The sequence below is a fragment of the Theropithecus gelada genome, chromosome 13, assembly GCF_003255815.1.
Source record: "Theropithecus gelada isolate Dixy chromosome 13, Tgel_1.0, whole genome shotgun sequence".
Lineage (NCBI taxonomy): Eukaryota > Metazoa > Chordata > Mammalia > Primates > Cercopithecidae > Theropithecus > Theropithecus gelada.
Window position 1 is genome coordinate 95,301,571 of NC_037681.1, and position 19,671 is coordinate 95,321,241.

Here is a 19,671-nt window from a genome sequence, read left to right on the forward strand (position 1 = left end):
ATCAAAAGATTCTTGATTCAGCTTCTGACACAGTTTTATTCTCTTGAGAGGATGCCTTTCTAGATTCAAACACCCAATGGCTCTTTCCATCTTCATCTATGTAACTCCGCCAACATAGACCAACCGTTAGTCTACCTGTGACATTCTTTGCTGCCCAAAAGTCACATGACAACAACAAGATAATTGTCATCATACAGGCAATAAAGCTGCTGCTGAGTAACTCATAGAGAAGACAGATGATGAATGAAGGTAGACTGACTTGAAAGAATAAGTGGAAAAATGATACCACTGAATATCTGATTTTTGGATTTTTTTGGTCTATCAGTTGTCTCCTCTTCTGTATCAAATAGTGAAACATCTGCAGTGTCATCATTACTATCCTACTGCTTCATGGCCCAGAATACTTCTAAATAATGGTGATGATACTGAACTTCTTTATCTTGCATGGGAATGTCTTTAGTGTTTCTCCATTAAGAACAATACTAACTCTTGAATTGAAAAAGTATTATGCTAAAGAATAGCTATCTGTTTCTGTTTTATTAGAGTTTTTACAAAACAAAATTGGATGTTGAAGTTTATCAAATGCTTTTTCAGAAGTTAGAGAGATGAACATGATCATGTTTCTTCTCCTTAGATATGTTAACATAGTAAATTATATTAATAGATTTCCTAATATTAAATCATATTTGAATTTTTGGTATATAATTCTTTTAATGTGGCACTGGATTATATTGCCAATACAGGTTGAACATCCCTAATCTAAAAGTCTGAATTTGAAATGTTCCAAATCCAAAATTTTTGAGGGCCAACATGAGGCCATAAGTGGAAAATTCCACATCTGACCTCATGTGATGGGTTACAGTCAAAACTCTGTTTCGTGCACAAAATTATTTTTAAAATATTGTATAGGCTGGGAATGGTGCTCACGCCTGTAATCCCAGCACTTTGGGAGGCCGAGGTGGGTGGATCCATGAGGTCAGGAGTTTGAGACCAGCCTGACCAAGATGGTGAAACCCTGTCTGTACTAGAAAATACAAAAATTAGCTGGGTGTGGTGGCGGGCACCTGTAATCCCAGCAACTTGGGAGACTGAGGCAGGAGAGTCGCTTGAACCCAGGAGGCGGAGGTTGCAGTGAGCTGAGAACACGCCACTGCATTCTAGCCTGGGCGACAGAGCAAGACTCTGTCTCAAAAAAAAAAAAAAAAAAGTATAAAACTACTTTCAGATGGTGTATATAAGGTATACATGAAACCAATGAATTTCATGTTTGGACTTGGGTCCCATCCCTAAGTCATTATGTACATGCAAATATTCCAAAATTCAAAAAAATCCAAAGTCTGAAACACTTCTGGTCTCAAGTATTTTGGATAAGAGATTCACAAACTTTTTTTTTTTTTTTTAAGACAAGTCCTCGCTCTGTTGCCTAGGCTGGAGTGCAGTGGCATAATCATGACTTACTGCAACTGCAACCTCTGGGGCTCAGGTGATCCTCCTGCCTTATCCTCCTGAGTAACTGAGACTACAAGTATGCACCACCATGTCTTTTAAAAAACTTTTTTGTAGAGCTGAGGTCTCACTATGTCGCCCAGGCTGGTCTTGAACTCCTGGGCTTATGTGATCCTCCTTCCTTGGTCTCCCAAAGTGCTGGAATTATAGGCATGAGCCACCTCACCAGGCTGGTATATAGGTATTCAAAACTGATATATTTTTAATAGCCTTCCCTTCCAACAAGCCTTGTATGCTAAATATCTTCAATACACCTTTAAAAAATTTTATTTTATTTTAGGTTCTGGGATACATGTGCAGAATGTGCAGGTTTGTTACATAGGTAAATGTGTGCCATAGTGGTTTGCTGTACCTATCAACCCATCACCTAGGTATTAAGCCCCACATGCATTAGCTATTAGTCCTGATGTTCTCCCTCCTCCTGCCCCCTCAACAGGCCCCAGTGTGTGTTGTTCCCCTCCCTGTGTCCATGTATTCTCATTGTTCAGCTCCCACTTATGAGTGAGAACATGCGGTCTTTGGTTTTCTGTTCCTGTGTTAGTTTGCTGAGCATGGCAGCTTCCAGCTTCCTCCATGTCCCAGCAAATGACGTGACCTCATTCCTTTTTATGGCTGCATAGTATTCCATGGTGTATATGTACCACATTTTTAAAAATCCAGTCTATCACTGATGGGCACTTGGGTTGGTTCCAAGTTTTTGCTATCATGAACAGTGCTGCAATAAACACATGAATGCGTGTATCTTTATAATGGAATGATTTATATTCCTTTTGGTATATACCTAGTAATGGGATTGCTGGGTCAAATGGTATTTCTCAGTGTGCCTTCTTGATCACTCTGTACTCTACTCTTTTTTGCCCTAGCATTAAAGTGCCATTCTTAGTTTCATTTAATGCATTTTGCTTCAAATTCAACCTTGTCTACAATTGATCATAATTCTCTTTGTTTGGTTTGCCTTTGCCTAGTATACGTTTGCCCACCCTTTTATTTTCAACCTTTCTGAATCATTTTGTTGTAGCTGTGCCTCTTGAAAATGACAGATTTGCTTTGTGATCAAGTCTGTCTGTAAGTTCTAAAAATCATCTGATATGACAGATATGTTTGTTTTTAGTTATATTATTTTATGGTATACTCTTTATTTTTATAGCTTTTAGAAAATCACTTTACTGTATATTTTATTTTCATTTTTTCTGTATGTTTGTCTTGTCATGATTAGGAAGGCCTATATTTCTGCTTTAGTGACTATCTTTATAACTCTGTGTAATTCCCTTAAGTTAATCTTTAGCAGTATCTATTAATTCACCACTATGGAAACAACAAAATTAGTGTATTTCCTTTTATTACTCTTACTCTCCCTTTACTGCAGCACTAAATTATAGTTTATTATATTATCTTTCTTGGGGTTTACCTTTATGCTGTTTAATATATTATATCTCTATTATTTGTAACCTTGAAGTGATTCCATTTGAATGCCAGCTATTAAGAATGAGAAAATAAGTATTATAGCTAAATTACAATACTCTGAGTCCTAATACCTCATTGTAGATAATATATGATTTAAATAAGTTTTTTATTATGAAAAAGTAAAAGAATTGGGAAGATCTTCACAATAAGGGCATTCTTCTGAAACCCTGTTTTGAGGGGAAATGAATCATTCCGGTTGGAATTATTTATATTAAGGGTGCAATGGATATAAAAGGAATTTTAATATTAATTATGAATCTCCCGTCATGACTCCTTATAAAACATTTAGAATTATTTGATTATACTCAAAAATTAAATATGAGAGGATATATTGAGGTATTCATTCTGAGTAAGATTTCCCACATGCTATCTTTCTCCATTTATATTTTAAGCTGCTTCTGCAGATAGAAAATGTCAGATATTTATACAGGTCAGTGACAATGGATTTAAGGTCATGTTTTTCCGTAAGTAAAGATTGGATTGTTCTATACATAAGGTAATAGCACTGTTTCAGCAATTTTCTTGAGCTTTTAACTAGGGTTGAACTTACTGTTCAGTTGGAAAGAAATTTTGGCTTTCAACTTTTCCTGAGAAACCAGTGAGGAATCTGATCCTGGTTAAAAACCTATGTGCGATTTTTTTCAAGCCTGACCATAGGCAATTACAAATAATTTACTTGGCAGGCCTCATGGGGGAAAAGCTGCCTTTGCCACACCAGACTTGGTACACAGCCAATGCACTGCATTCTCTGATGGGAGTTGCAGTCAAGGATTCAGAACCCCTGGCTGGTCATGTTCTTGGAATATTTGTATTCCTAGCTCTGGTACTTTCATTTCTAGCTCTCTTCATCTGAGGCCTTGGGCCAAGTCCTCCTTAGGCCCTCTGTCAAGACCTCCTTGTGGGGGAAGGGAGAAGGATGCCTTAAAGACACTTTTCCCTACTCTGAGTCAGTACTCTGTACTTTTCCACTCCTAGCCTTCCCTCCTTGCCCTCCCATCAACCCCAGGGTGCATAAAATTGCCAGAGCCTTTTGTTCAGGACTCCTTCAACAGTGAAACTATCCCCATGTCTGCACTTATCCTCAACCAGTGCACAGTTTCATGGAGGAAATGGAAAAGGGGGAGTAGGCACTTTCTCTAGTTTAGATTCTTGCTTATATTATTACTGTAAATAAAGGCTTACCCTTTCATTTGTGGCTTGATTTCGTTAATCAGCTACTATGACAGCTCAGCTCTTTCCCAGCTTAGTTGAGCTTCTGACAAGTCACTGGTTTCTAGTGTAAAGCTATCTGCCTTTTCTAGTGGAGTGATTAAAAGATTAAGGGATTCAACTAGGTCCAAATGTACCGAGGAGTGCCAGAGCGATATAACATAGCCACTTGAGGAGTAAAAAAAATCATTTTACCCTTGTTTGGGACATGGGCTCATTTCCTAAGAAACCTTTTATACTGGATATCTTCCATTTGCCCTTCCAGATCATTCTCTACTTTTCTCTACCCTATTTTGTGCCCTAGGAAGGTGATCCATAGGGACTGATTCAATGAGGTCATTCACACTCTTGCTTCCAGCTGGCTTTGGCCAATGGGAGGCACCAGCAGGAGATCTGCATGTGGGAGGAAAGTGAGGTCAGGGTATTTCATCTCCTGGCTTCCTCCTCACCAGATTGCCACAGGATGGCTGCGTCCTTCTTCTGAAGGCAACGTGATTCTCTGCTTGACCAAACTTTAGTCAGGCTTTTAAACCTTTTCTTAGGCCCATCTGTGCACTTCCTTATAAAATTTAGTTTTAGCAAAGAACCCTGCTAAGTCAGTTTGGCGAGAATCCCCTACTCGTAATGTCTGATCATTCTCAGTATCTGATTGGGTTCCTCATCCTGCACTATCCCCCAGCTGATGTCTGAACACCCTGGCCTGTTTTCAGCAAGAATCCTGTAAGTCAGTTTAGCCAGAATTCCCATTACCCCTGATGTTTCCTCTTAGTTAACTATCCACTGATCCCCATATGCTCCTTGGCTATATATTCCCACTTGCTTGTGCCATATTCAGAATTGAGCCCAATCTCTCTTTCCCATTGCAACATTCCATTGTCATGGTCCTTATACCCATTGATGGATTTCCAAGGGATCAATGCTATGGTCCCTTTATTTAGGATCATAACAACATACCTATCGTGCTCGTCCTCAATAAGGTCTTTCTTACCATAATTTAACAAGTGTCGTGAATAACTTTTTCTTTAACAAAGGCCAAAGATCCTGTCAGGCAGCCCTCTTCAGACAGTTCCCTCCTCTTCAGTCCTAGAGGTGGTATGCCTATTGCACCATCTAAACTCTGCCCACACCTATGTAAATATTCCCTTCTATATTTCTTTGAAAATTATTTGGTTTGAATGTGCCATCTATCTGTTTCTTCCTAGCAATTTGACTGACTTAACAGCTCCTTATATAAATACTTAATTAAAAAGGAAAATAAAATCTAAAATACTTTTGAAAGTTATAAGCTAAAAGATAACAATAGATTTTAAAAACTACATCGAATACATACATCAATAAGCAAACATATATTAGGATAAAAGTGAAAGTCATGGAAAAAACATTTAGCATGATGCCATGTATGCAGTAAACACTCTGTAATATCTGCTTAATGTTATTAACATATTAGCAAATAGAGTGATTTCTCTGAATTGAGTGTCTGAAAATGACCAACAAATGTCTTGTATATTTGTAATAAGAGGGTTGGTGGTTACTATAGAGGCAATTTCCTAAGGGCAAAACTACCAATGGGAAGTACCTGAGGATTGAGCTCCCTCTCAGAAATCCAGGCTCTTACCACGTGACTTAAGGTGTTGGTATATCACCAGAAGGGAACCATGGTGGTTTTAAATATGTTTACAAATTCTTTGACACACTCCTCCTCAAAGGGTAGTATAAAATTCTTTGGATTTTCTAAATAGACCATCACATCATCTACAAATAGGGACAATTTTATTTCTTCCTGTCCAAGCTGCATGCCTTTTATTTCCTTTTCTTACCTCATTGTGCTGCCTAGGACTTCTAGTACTCTGCGGAGGAGTACTAAGAGCAGACATCTTTGTCTTGTCTCAATCTTAGCAGGAAAGCATTCAGTCTTTCACTATTAAATATGGCATTAGCTGTAGCTTTTATCATGAGTGGATGTTGAACTTTGTCAAATGCTTATTCTACTTCAACTGATATAATCACGTGGTTTTCTTTTTTAGCTTTTTAATATGGTGTACTACTTTGGTTGATTTTCAAATATTGAACCAATTTTGCATCCCTGAAATAAGTTCTACTTGGTTATGGTGTATAATTCCTTTTAATTGCTGAATTCTATTTTTTAATATTTTGTTAAGTTTTATGTGATCTATGTTCATGAATACTGGTCTTCAGTTTTCTTTTTTTGTACTGTCTTAGTCTATTTTTGGGATAAAAAATAGCCTCATAAAATGAGTTGGGAAGTATTTTCTTCTTTTATATTTTCTGGAAGAGATTATGTAGAATTGATGTTATTTTTCTTTAAATGTTTAGTAGAATTCTTCAATAAAACCATCTGGGTCTGAAGATTTCTTTTTCAGAAATTTAAAAATAATGAATTCAATTTCTTTAATGGTTACAGGGCCATTCAAGCTATCTGTTTCATATTGGGCAACTGTGATAGTTTGTGCTTTTCAAGGAACTGGTCCATTTCATCTAAGTTGTTAGATTTACGTATGTAAAGGTATTTGTAGTATTCTCCTATTATTCTTTGGAATAACAAGGGCCTATAATGACACTCCCCTGTTTCATTCCTGATATTGGTAATTTATATTTTCTTTTTCTATTTTCCTTGTCATTCTTGCCAGAGGTTTGTTAATTTTATTGATCTTTTCAAAGAATCAACTACTTTTCATTAATATTCTCTATTTTATGTTTTCAATTTCACTTATTTTTGCTCTTTATTATTTCCTTCCTTTTGCTTGTTTTGAGTTCATTTTGCTTTTCCTTTTCTAGTTTCTTGAGGTGGGAGTTTATATTACTGATTTGACTTTTTTCTTTTCTAACGTAAGCATTTTAGTGCCATAAATTTCCTTCTCAGCACTGCTTTAGCTGCATCCCACAAATTTTGATATTTGTATTTTCATTTACCTTTAGTTCAATGTTGTTGTCTTTTAAAATTTCCCTTGACATATTGCTTTTTGACCAACGGATTATTTAGAAGTGTGTTGTTTAGTTTCCAAGTGTTTGGGGGAATTTTTCTGTTATGTTTCTGTTACAGATTTTTATCTTGATTCATTGTGTCAGAGAACATACTATGTATGATTTCAATTTTTAAAATTTAAGTTTCTTTCCTTCATGGCCCATGGTATGGTCTAGTTTGGCAAATGTTCCATAGGTGCTTGAAAAGAATGTGCATTCTGCTTGTTGTTGGGTGGAGTATTATATAAATGTCAATTACATCCTGTTGGCTGATGTTTTTCTGTATCCTTATTGATGTTCTACAATTGTTGAAAGAGGGACACTGAATCTAACTATAATTGTGGATTTATCTATTTCTTCTTTCAGATCAATCAGTTTTTGCTCCACATATTTTATAGTTTCTGCTGTTTAGTGCATACACATTTAGGATTTCTGTATCTTCTTGGTGGATTGACCTTTTCATCACTGTCTAATGTCCCTCTCTGTACCTGGTATTCTTCGATCTGAAATCTGTTTCATCTGATATATTAATAAAGCCACTCCTGCTTTGTTTTGGTTAATGTTTGCGTGATATATCCCTTTCCATTCTTTTACTTTCAGCCTACATTTATTGTGTTTGAAGTTAGTTTCTTTTAGACAGGATATAGTTGGGTCATTTAAAAAATTAACTCTGCCAAGCTCTTTTAATTGATGTTTTTAGGCCACTCACATTTAATGTAACTATTGATATGTTAGCCTGCCAATTTATTTGTTGTTTCCTGCTTGTTCCCTCTGTTTTTAGTTTCTTTGTTTTCTTTTATATACCTTCCACTGGGCTATTGGAATATTTTAAAAATACTCTATTTTGATTTACCTATGGTGTTTCTGAGTGTATTTCTTTGTATAGGTTTTTTAGTGGTGGCCCTAATTATCATATTGTACACAGAAACTTAACAAGAGTCAACTGGTGTCAACATTTTACCAGTTCAAATGAAGTGTAGAAACCTTAGCTCCTTTTATATCACTTTCCCCTCCTTTGTTTATAATATAATTGTCTTAGGTATTTCCTCTACATATATCTCAAACTCCTGGGCTCAAGTGATCCTCTTGCCTCAGCCTCCCAAAGTGCTAAGATTATAGGTGTGAGTCACCATGCTCAGCCTCAAGATTTCATCTTTAACAATAGTTTTTAAATGATGTGCCATAATGTAGTTTTCTTCATGTTTCTTATGCATGGCATTCAATGATTGCTTAAATTTGTGGGTTTGGAGTTTTTTATCAAAATTAGAAACATTCTGGCCATTTTTTAAATGTATTTTTTCTGTCCCCTGTTCCTCTCCTTTGCAGACTTTAATTACACATATATTAGATGGCTTGAAGTTGTCCCAGAGCTCAATTATGCTCTATTCATTTAAAAAAATGACTGTTTTCTTTCTGTGTTTCATTTTGGATAGTTTCTATCCCTATGTCTTCATGTTCACTGATCTTTTTTTTCGTAATGTCTAATCTGTCAATAATTCCATCTAGTGTATTTTCCATGCCAGAAATTGTAGTTTTCCTCTCTAAAAGTTTGATTTGGAACTTTTAAAATATCTTCTATATCTCCACTTAGCTTTTTGAACACATGGAACCCAATTATAACAATTGTCTTAATGTCCTCATCTGCTAATTCTAACATTTATGTTACTTCTGTGTCAGCTTTAATAATTTCTTCATAAGTCATAAAATCCTGCTTCTTTGCATGCCTATTTAAGTTTTGATTGAATGCCAGACAGTATGAATTTTACCTTAATGGGTGCTAGATAGTTTTGTATTTCTATAAATATTATTGAGCTTTGTTCTGGGATGGTTAAGTTACCTGGAAACAGTGTGACACTTAGGATCTTGTGTTTATGTTAGGTAGTCTTGAGCAGTACTAAGTCTTGGGCTATTTTATGCCCTACTACTAAGGCAAGATCTTTTTGAGTCCTCTACCCAATGTATCATGAATTATGAGGATTTCCAGCTTGGCTGATAAGAACAGGTACTATTCTAGTTGTGAGTATCAGGCACCATTGTCTCTAGTCTTTTAGGGTGGCTCCTTCTTTGGCCTTGGGTAGTTTCCTCATGCGCATGTACTGATTAGTACTCTGCTGAATACTCAAGGGGGACCCTCTTCAGGTCTTTATAGAGTTCTGTATGTAGCTCTCTCCTTTCCTCTATGTAGCTCTTTCTCCTCTAGCTATTAATAACTTGGTCTCCCTTAAGTCCCAGATCCATCTCCTTGACTCGAGGAAACCACTGGCGCCCACCCCTAGGTTCTCACTCTCTGCATTGTGGTTTGGAAACTTTCTCAAGGCAGTAAGCTGGGACAATTCTTTTCTTTTTTTTGAGATGGAGTCTTGCTCTGTTGTCCAGGCCGGAGTGCAGTGGCACAATCTCGGCTCACTACAACCTCCGCCTCCCAGGTTCAAGCGATTCTCCCGCCTCAGCCTCCCAAGTAGCTGGGATTACAGGCAGCCGCCATCATGTCTGGCTAATTTTTGTATTTTTGTAGAGGCAGGGTTTTACCATGTTGGCCAGACTGGTCTTGAACTCCTGACTCAGGTGATCTGCAAGCTGGGACAATTCTAAGTCCCACCTCATTTACTTCCTGTCTCCTGGGGGCTTTGTTCTTTGCTGCGTGATGCCCACTGTTTTGAAAAGTGTTTTTCATAGGTTTTATCCAGTTTTTTTTAATTGTTTTAGGCAGAAGGGTAAATCTGCTTGCAGTTATTCTATATAGGGTGGAACAGTGACTTGCTTCCAACGAACAGAATGTACAGGAAGTGACAACATGTTACTTTTGAGACTAAGACATAAAAGATATTTTGGCTTCTTCATTGGTCTCCCTCTCTTTTGGATCAGTTGTTCTGGGAGAAGCCCACTGCCACAAATTAAGGACATTCACGCAGTCCTTTGAAGATATCCGAGTAGTCAGGAAATAAGAATTTCTGCCAACAGCTAAGTGAATATGCCATCTTACAACTGGATCCTCCAGCCTCAATCAAGCTTTCAGATGACTGACACCTTGGTTACAACCTCATGAGGGACCCCAAGCCTGATCTACCTAAGCCACTTATGAATTCCTAACTCATAGTTACTATGAGATAATGTTTATTAATTTAGACTACAACATTTTGGGATAATTTGTTACACAGCAATAAATAATGAATAGAGGTACCAAATTATGCTCAAACCGTAGAAAGGATCAGTTGAATTTCTTAAATAATTTTATCCTTTTCCCATCCCCAACCCAGCCTAAGTAACAATGCACAGACAAAATCCCCACACTTAGCACTTGGAGCATTTATACTCAAAACTTTCCCTGTGTGACTTTTGTCAAGAAATAAACCGTGAGTTGTTGTAAGCCTAAGGTTGTGTCAAAGCAACCAGGGTATGTTCTAACTCAGGAAGCATAAAGTAATATATATTATTTTCATTCTTTATAGTATCAACAGAGATGTTATCATTCCACTTCCAATGAGGGAAACTAAGGCATTAATCAAAAAATAAATAGATTCCAGTCATATATTACTTTCATAATTCAGCAATGGATTTATGAAATTTCCTCTTTTGGAAATCTTAAATAAGACTTATATCCGTTTGATAACATATATTAGCAGCAAGGCTACCTCAAGGAAGGAGATGCATAGAACCTCTGGAAGTCTTTCTCATCACTATGATTCTGAATTTTATACAAGGGAGAAAGGGAAGATTGAAATTTTGAAGAGGAGCATAGATAATTGTTTATGTATGAAGGAGCTTTGTAAAAACACTGCCCCTGGCCCAGTGATTGCCTTCCATAACCCTAGGGGACAGTTTCACCTGAGTCTATGTGGAATGTAGAAAAAATATTTTCATGTTTTTGCATAGTTAGGGCTTTCTGAGCAAAGAAAACTGGTACCTGGGTTAAAGGGCAAGTCTTGTAATTTAAAAGATGATTGAATAGCCAGAGACCTCAGAAGAGATTTAGAGGCTTCCCTCCTTGTGTGTTTACATTTCAAAGGGCATAAAAGGAGTCAGTTGTTTACATTTCAAACATCTGTCAATGCCAAGGTTTCTCTCCCTCTCTCTGGAGTGGAAAGGGGCAGCTTGTAGCCTATTTATACTCCCAGATTAATAATTTTGGGGTTTCTCTTCAACAGTGCATACCCCTATATATGCAGGATGTCCTCTGGCTCTCATGGTGTCACTTGGGGGCTACAGTGTGTGGAGAAGTAGTGGGGTTATTGTTGTAAGTATTAGTAACTGTGATCTCTATTCCAGAAACCTTACCACTGTATTTCTTTTCAGGATAAAATGAATAAATATAGACATACATACCACAAAAGGGAGGATGCACTCATGCTGATCTTGTACCATGTATAAACTGAACAGGGACATGCGGCTAGGGCCCATCAAGCTGCAGGCTAGAGAGAAGAAGTTCTGCAGAGCCTCACAGAGGTTGGCGCAGATGTCACCCCAGGACGGTAGAGCAATGTGCACAATGAGAAGCCGTGGAGGTTGCTGGTCAATCTGAGTGTGAGTGGAGGGCCCTTTACCAGTAGTTCGCCCAGGATGCATGGCAGCAAAACCAGAGGCAGAACTGTAGCCACCAGCTGGATATTGTTTACACCTATAGCGAAGGAAAGAGAAACCACTGGTTTTCAAACTGAATTGTGTGTGCTCTGTTGAAATATAAAACGCAAGTTGAGGGAAACAATCCAGAAAGGAGTCAGATTGGGTACTAAAGCTTGTCCAGGCCATCCTTTTTTTTTTTTTTTTTTGAGACACAGTCTCCCACTGTCACCAGGCTAGAGTGCAATGGTACGATCTTGGCTCACTGCAACCTTCGCCTCCCAGGTTCAAGCAATTCTCCTGCTTCAGCTTCCTGAGTAGCTGGGATTACAAGCACGTGCCACCACGCCCAGCTAATTTTTGTATTTTTAGAGATGGGGTTTCACCATGTTGGCCAGGATGGTCTTGATCTCTTGACCTCATGATCCACCTGCCTCGGTCTCCCAAAGTGCTGGGATTACAGGCGTGAGCCACCACACCCGGCCCAAGTCATCCAATTTTAACAGCTCCCAACAGATCTAGATGTCTGCCTATAATGTAAGTCTGAGAATGTTTAGAGATGCTGAGTGGAACTAATAAAAAGTTACACCAAAAAACTCAAGCTTCTGTCTCAAAGTAAGCTATCTGCCCTCATAAACTTTGTTTCTTTATTAGCATTTATTGTACTCTATTATAATTTGTTTCTATGACTCCCTCTCCCACTATATTGTAACCTTTCCAAGGGTAGAGAACCTGTCTTGTTGATTTTATTCATCAATGCCTAGTATATGTGTGTTTAGTACCTAACGAATAATTCTTAAAAATGAAAATATGACTACATTTCTCCCTGGTTAAATTCTTTGGTTGTCTGAGTCTCTTATAAGGTAAAATTTAAACTCTCTTTAAGATCTGTCATTACCTGATTGTTAGCCTCATTAGAAACTGTTTTTCACCTCAAGGTTTTCATGGAAACAATACCAAATATATTCACTTTAGTGCATTTGCTCATGCTGGTTCTCTGCCTCCAATACTCCTGCCTTCTTTCTTTACTGCCTACTTATACTTATCCCCAGGACTCAGATTAGGAAGAGAGAACAAATGAGAATGAAGAACCAATATAAGGAATGAGAAAGGGACATCACTACAAATGCTCAAACATGAGAAGGGTTATAAGAGGACATAATGAATAGCTTTATCCTAATAAGTTTGATAAAATGGACAAATTCCTAGAAAAATGTATCTAACCAATACTAAAGAAATTTTAGAAACCTAAATACTCTATAACCATTAAGGAAATGTAATCAGTAATCAAATATCTTCCCACAAAGTAAGTTAGAGGACCAGATGATTTCACTGATGAGCTCCATCAAACTTGCAAAGATCAAGAATTTCCATCTTTTTTTTTTTTTAGAGATGGGGTCTTGCCATGTTGCCCAAGCCGGTCTCAAACCCCTGGGCTCAAGTGATCCACCTACCTCAGCCTCCTGAAGTGCTGAGATTATAGGTGTGAGCCACTGTGCCCAGCCAACAATTTCAATCTTAAACAAATTATTTTACGAACAGAAGAAGAAACACTCCTCGATTAATTTTTTTTTGTTTTTTTTAAGATGGAGTTTTGCTCTTGTTGCCCAGGCTGGAGTGTAATGGCATGATCTCGGCTCACTGCAACCTGGGCCTCCTGGGTTCCAGCGATTCTCCTGCCTCAGCCTCCTGGGTAGCCGGGATTACAGGCATGCGGAACCATGCCTAGCTAATTTTGTATTTTTAGTAGAGACAGGGTTTCTCCATGTTGGTCATGCTGGTCTCGCACTCCTGACCTCGGGTGATCTGCCCGCCTTGGCCTCCCAAAGTGCTGGGATTACATAGGCATGAGCCATGGCACCCGGCCTCCTCAATTCATTTTATAAGGTTAGCATGACCTTTGAAAGTGAAACCAGCCAAGCGTGGTGGCTCACGCCTGTAATCCCAGCACTTTGGGAGGCCGAGGCGGGTGGATCACGAGGTCAGGAGATCGAGACCATCCTGGCTAACGCAGTGAAACCCCGTCTCTACTAAAAATACAAAAAATTAGCCGGGCGTGGTGGCGGGCGCCTGTAGTCCCAGCTACTCGGGAGGCTGAGGCAGGAGAATGGCGTCAACCCGGGAGGCGGAGCTTGCAGTGAGCCGAGATCACGCCACTGCACTCCAGCCTGGGCGACTGAGTGAGACTCCCTCTCAAAAAAAAAAAAAGGAAAGTGAAACCAGATAAAGGTATAGTAAGAAAAAAAATTATAGGATAATCTCACCCATAAACTTGTAAAAATTCTAAATAAAATATAGAGAGATTGAAACTAATACTATATAAAAAGAATAACAGCAGGACCAAGTTGAGTTTATCCCAAGAACATAAAGTTGACATAACATTAGAATATCAATCACATCATTCATCACATTAAATAAGTAAATGAGAAAAATGATATGATCATCCCAATAGGTGCAAAGAAAAGCCTTCGTTTAAAACCCAACATTTGTGCATGATAAAGACTGAGTAAGAACAGGTGATAGGAATAATCTGATAAAATGTATTTACAAAAATGGAGAGCAAACATCATTCTTCATGGTGATATGTTGAATGCTTTCCATGCAAGACAAGGAGCATGCTATCATCACTTCTATTCAGCATTATAGTGAAGGTAGTAATGAGGTAAGACAAATAAATAAAAGGCATTGCAATGGAAGAAAGAAAACTGTCATTGTGTGCCAATGACTGCGTACATAGAAAATCTAAAATAATCTACAGCTTTGTAATTTTTCCCAAAAGATCTCCTTGTCTGTTGTCAAATTTTAGTCTTAGGGATCTGTTAATTTTTAAATATTAATTTACATTTCAAAGAACTACCGATGACAAAGTTTCTCTCCCTTTCTCATCTTTTTAAATTTCATTTTTAGTTTGTTGCTAATGTATAAAAATATAATTAATTAAAACAATTTTTTATAGAGATGGGGTCTTGCTATGTTGCCCAGGTTGGTCTTGAACTTCTGAGCTCAACCAATCCAACCGGCTCTGCCACCCAAAGTGCTGGGATTATAGGCATGAACCACTGTGCCCAGCTATAATTAATTTTTGTATATTGATTTTATATTTAACAACCTTGCTGCACTCTCTTACTAATTATAATAATTTATCTGTAGAACTTTTTGGATTTTTTTGTTCTTAATCATATAATCTTTAAATAATCATATATACCAGGATACATGAAAAAAGTCAGATCATAGCAGCCAAGACTATTAGTAACAATCTTATTCACAATTACCCAAAACTGAAAAAAACACAAATGTCAACCTGCATTAAAAAGGATAAATCATAGTATATTTCCACATACAGCAATGAAGATGAATGAACTACAGTTGCATGTGGCAACGTGGATGATTCTAAGAAACATAATATTAAAAGCAGCAAGACACAAAGAACACATACACATGTAGCATGATTTCATCTACATAGATTTTAAAAATAAGCAAAAGTAGCTATATTGTTTAGAGAAGCATACACAGTGATAAAACTATAAAGAAAAGCAAAGAAATTATTATCACAAAAATGACAGTAGTGATTTTCCCTATGAAGGAATGAAGGCATTATGATAAGAAGAGACAAAAGAAGGGGGTCCTAGGGTGTTGGTAATGTTCAAAATTTTTTTTTTGAGATAGGGTCTTACTCCACCACCTAGGTTGGAGTGCAGCAGTGGCCCAATCTCAGCTCACTGCAACCTCCACCTCCCAGGCTCAAGTGATCCTCCTACCTCAGCATCCTAAGTACCTGGCACTACAGGCATGCACCACAATGCCTTGCTAATTTTTGTGTGTGTTTTTTTTTGGTAGAGACAGGGTTTTGCCATGTTGCCCAGGCTGGTCTCAAACTCCTGGGCTCAAGCGATACTCCCATCTTGGCCTCCCAAAGTACTGGGATTACAGGATGAGCCACCACTTCCAGCCTAATGTTCTATTTCTTGATATTTATTGTGGATATTGGGTGTTCACTTTATACTATTTAACTATACAGTCATGTTTTATGACATTTTCTATATATATGTTATATTTAATAATAAAAATATTTTTAAAAGAACATTAGGACAATCAAAAGAAAACATAAAAGAAACACGATAAAAAAGACAGCTAAAAAATATGTCCCCACCTCTGAGAACTAAAATCATTCTATATAATTGTTTTTAGCTAAAGAATGTAGGGAAAATTAAAGCTTCTGTGATTTCCCCTGTGACCAAGAGAAAGATAATTACGATAATTTTCAGAAACACTTTGGAATTTAGAATCTTTAAAAATGATCTAAGAATACATAGATAGATGTATTTCCCCAGATGAATTTGTAAAGTTATTCACTTCAAACTTCCCTTTTTGAATGGCGGAAGTCAGCATTTGTTCATTCAACATTTTTAAAAACTGAGTTCCAATTATGTGCTGGATACAGCTAGAAAAATAAATGAATGAATATGCTAATCTGTTGAAAGTTATCTTGAACCAGAAATCCAAATCAATTACTAATGTATTTACCAAGAAAGCACATAACATATTTTTAAACTGTACTTTAAGTACATGGGGCCAATTTCTACATGGAATGCTGAACTTGAAGCTGACACAGAGAAATTCACACAAATAGGCAGTTAGAGGCCTTATTTAATGTATAATTAAATTTAATTATCCATCTCCATCTCTCACTTCTGAAAATGCCATTTTAAAGTAGAGGCAGTCCTCATTTTGCATGGTTCCAGTATATAGATTTCAGTTACTACAGTTTAGTTAATTAACACCAGTTCTCCAACAACACAGTTCAAATTTCAATTACCATGGAATATTAACTGTAATTACATAAAGAAGTATCTAGCTCTTCAGTTCACAAATTATTACATAGTTATCAGTATCAATAATATAGTATACTGATATCGTGTACTGATATAATATAGTGATCAGTGCATCATGATCAGTAATTAATTACATCACTTCTTTCAAAGTCTTTTGGTGACTGGTCACTGCAGATCCGTTATTCGGTTAAAGCGCAGACAGCAAAGTGCATAGTTGTGTCGCCTCCTTGTCTCCTAGTGATAAGCCCACGTGATGTTTTACAAAAATGAAAATTGAAGGAGGAAATTAGCCAATAAAAAGAGCAGCAAAGAAATAAAAAATGATAATGCTGAGAGTGAAATCTGAATCTAACATAAGTGGAGTTAAAGGAGAAACAGCTGACTATGAGAGTGTTGACACTGCCTCCATTTGATAGACTCTAGAGAAGCAGCCAGAGGAATTTCGAGAAGGCAAACTTATCAACATACTTGAGGAAAGTCATTGTGATGAAAAGGATGAAGAGGTCCTACAGAAAGAGTCACTGGCAAAAAGCTTCATTATTAAAGAAACTTTCAGAGATATTTTACAAAATTGAAGGTACAAAGGATAAAATGTAGGAAATTGACCCAAACTTAGAAGTATGACAGTTTGCCAAGACACACAAAAAATGTTTGCTCTCACAAGTTTTACTATGAGAAGAAAACAAGTACTGTTCAAACTACTCTTGATAAGTTTTTTTTTTCAACAAAACACTTTAGCTTTCAATGTTTCTAATGTTTTAAATTAGTGTATGAAAGTTTTACTGTTTTACATTTCCCTATACACTTAGTAAGAAAGTTTTAGTGTTTTGACAATTTTTCAAGGTTATAGAACGACTGTAATTTTTCCCATTGGTGTTTAAGATCTCTTTGAATGGTTTCAGCTTGCAGTCATTTTTCAATCCCACACTAATGTGCAATTGGAAGACTGTATTTTAAATGAGGTAAGAGGCAGCTGTCTTCCTTACATCCTCAAACATCATCAATTCATGCATCTGATGTGTCTGGGCATAGTACTAAACAGGATCTGACCTTATTTTGACCCTACACTCTCCACTTTTGCCAAGAACACTCGCTTAATGATTTCTCCCTGCAAACTGGTTAAAACTGGAACTGGGCCTTGAACCACCCAAAACCACCAAGTTACACCCAAACTAAAAACTCTCCAAGGACTTCCAATTACACCACTGGAAACAAAATCCAAATTCTTTACCCTGGCCCTAAAGTTGCTTGTGCCTTCTGCCCAAATCTCCATCCTCACGCCAGGCCCTCCCCTGCCCGCAACCCGGGAGATCCACCTCTCACAGATCGGCCTCTCGCTGTGTCTCTCTCGGTGGATGTTCTGTTCCGTGCTGAGCTTTCTAGGTTAGGGCCCCTTTACATGCCCTCGTTCACTGTGTCACGTGATAAATGATTCAATGGTTCTCCCTATGGCAGGGCCCCATTAAAGATTTCGTGGGCCCTTTCCTCCATTAAAAAAAGATTAAAAGAAGTTAATGGATTTTGTAGGCCCTAAAAATCTCATTTTCCCCTCCTGATGTGAGAAAAAAATCAAAACACTTTATTTGACTTTACGAGTTCACTTTAAACGAAATGAAAACATTCTCGTGGCCGGGCGCGGTGGCTCACGCCTGTAATACCAGCACTTTGGGAGGCCTAGGCGGGCGGATCACGAGGTCAGGAGTTCGAGACCAGCCTGGCCAACATAGTGAAACCACGTCTCTACTAAAAATATTAAAAACTAGCAGGGCGTGGTGGCGGGAGCCTGTAATTCCAGCTACTCAGGAGGCTGAGGCAGGAGAATCGCTTGAACCCGGGAGGCGGAGGTTGCAGTGAGCCGAGATCACGCCATTGCACTCCAGCCTGGGCGACAAGAGTGAAACTCCGCCTCAAAAACAAAGCAAAACCAGAAGAAAAAAAAAATTATCGTGGCCCCCTGAATCCTCGTGGTCCCTCGGCATGGGGCCTACCGTGCCTGACGGATCAGCAGCCCGGCCCTCGGGCCTGGGGGTCCCGCGGAGGAAGCTCTGGGCCCAGACTCCGCGCAGGCCTGGCCGCCCAGAACAGTATGCGGAGGGATGACCCGACAGCGATTTCGGAGCCTCTCTCTGGGCGTCAGTCCTGCCCCAGCACTCGCCACGGCCCGCGCAGCCAACACCTGCCTGAGGACTGGCCCGAGCTCGGCCCACGCCCAGCCTGCGAAGTGGTGCCAGCTGCTCTCGGCTGCCCTCAGCTGCCCTCCCTCCCCGAGGCGTGGAGAAGCAGCCCTGTCTTCGGAAGGCTGAAGCTTCCTCACCTGGTCCTCCCGGCTCTCAGCGTGCGCCTGCGCGTTCGGAGGCGCCCCCGTCAGGCCCGCGCGGTTGGGTGGGAGTCTTACTGCGGGCAAGGCGGGGCCCGGCCGCCTCAGGGTGCGCTTCAGGTGACGCTTCAGGAAAACGGTCTCCAAGTCCCTAGACGCCCTGAGAACAGTCATTCTTTGTCCCTTAGGTAGAATTTTGTCTATTTGTTGGAAATACTGTGCTAAACCTGACATTTTTTCTTTTTCTACCACTTCCCTCCCTGAAACAATCCCAGTAGCGCCCCCACCGACCGTGTTATTTGTTTTAACTTTTCCCTTCCACATCATTTCCTTCAGCTAGTCGCTATTTTGTTCACTAAACATCTGTGGTGGGCACATTACGTGCCGTGCACTGTGCTAGGACTGGAGTACAGTGGATGTACAGACGATGGTCCCTGCCCTCATGGAAGTTATAGGCTACCTTCAGAAAGTTTTTTAAAGTCTTTTCAAACTCCTGTATTCCAAGAGGGTCTGTCCCTGTCTTCATATTCATTCTCGCTTATTTGAGGTTGATTCCCATAGTCCCTTTGACGAACTCCAGATGGGGTAGGAGCGTCCTGGTCCTTAACAGTTGGTTGGTCTGGGTCTTCAACTCTGTGTGGTTAAAAAGGAATTCTCTGAATTAGTCCACAGGAGAGGGAAAGAGAATGCTACTTCCAAGCTAGAAATGTACAAGCAGTTTTCCTTGTTTTCTTTATTATTATTATTTTCTCAGTTCATTGCCTAGATGCAGGTTGGAGGTGGGGTGGGACAGTATTTCAATGA

The 19,671-nt window shown here is 38.8% G+C and overlaps 1 protein-coding gene and 1 pseudogene across 2 annotated transcripts in view; both read right to left on the bottom strand.

Moving 5' to 3' along the window:
* The window catches only part of M1AP (meiosis 1 associated protein), a 95,885-nt gene extending 77,288 nt beyond the window's left edge, over window positions 1-18,597 (bottom strand). Inside the window, exons 1-2 of one of the 2 annotated variants that reach the window (XM_025354311.1) lie at window positions 18,539-18,597; window positions 11,485-11,776 (exon numbers count right to left, since the gene is read on the bottom strand). In XM_025354311.1, the coding sequence (XP_025210096.1) occupies window positions 11,485-11,724 (240 nt within the window). In that variant the 5' untranslated portion in view covers window positions 11,725-11,776; window positions 18,539-18,597. Of the gene's footprint in view, window positions 1-11,484; window positions 11,777-18,538 lie in introns of those variants that run through there. The other variant, XM_025354312.1, reaches the window with a different exon arrangement.
* LOC112604845 lies at window positions 2-373 on the bottom strand (annotated as a pseudogene).
* Window positions 18,598-19,671: the final 1,074 nt, after the last annotated feature.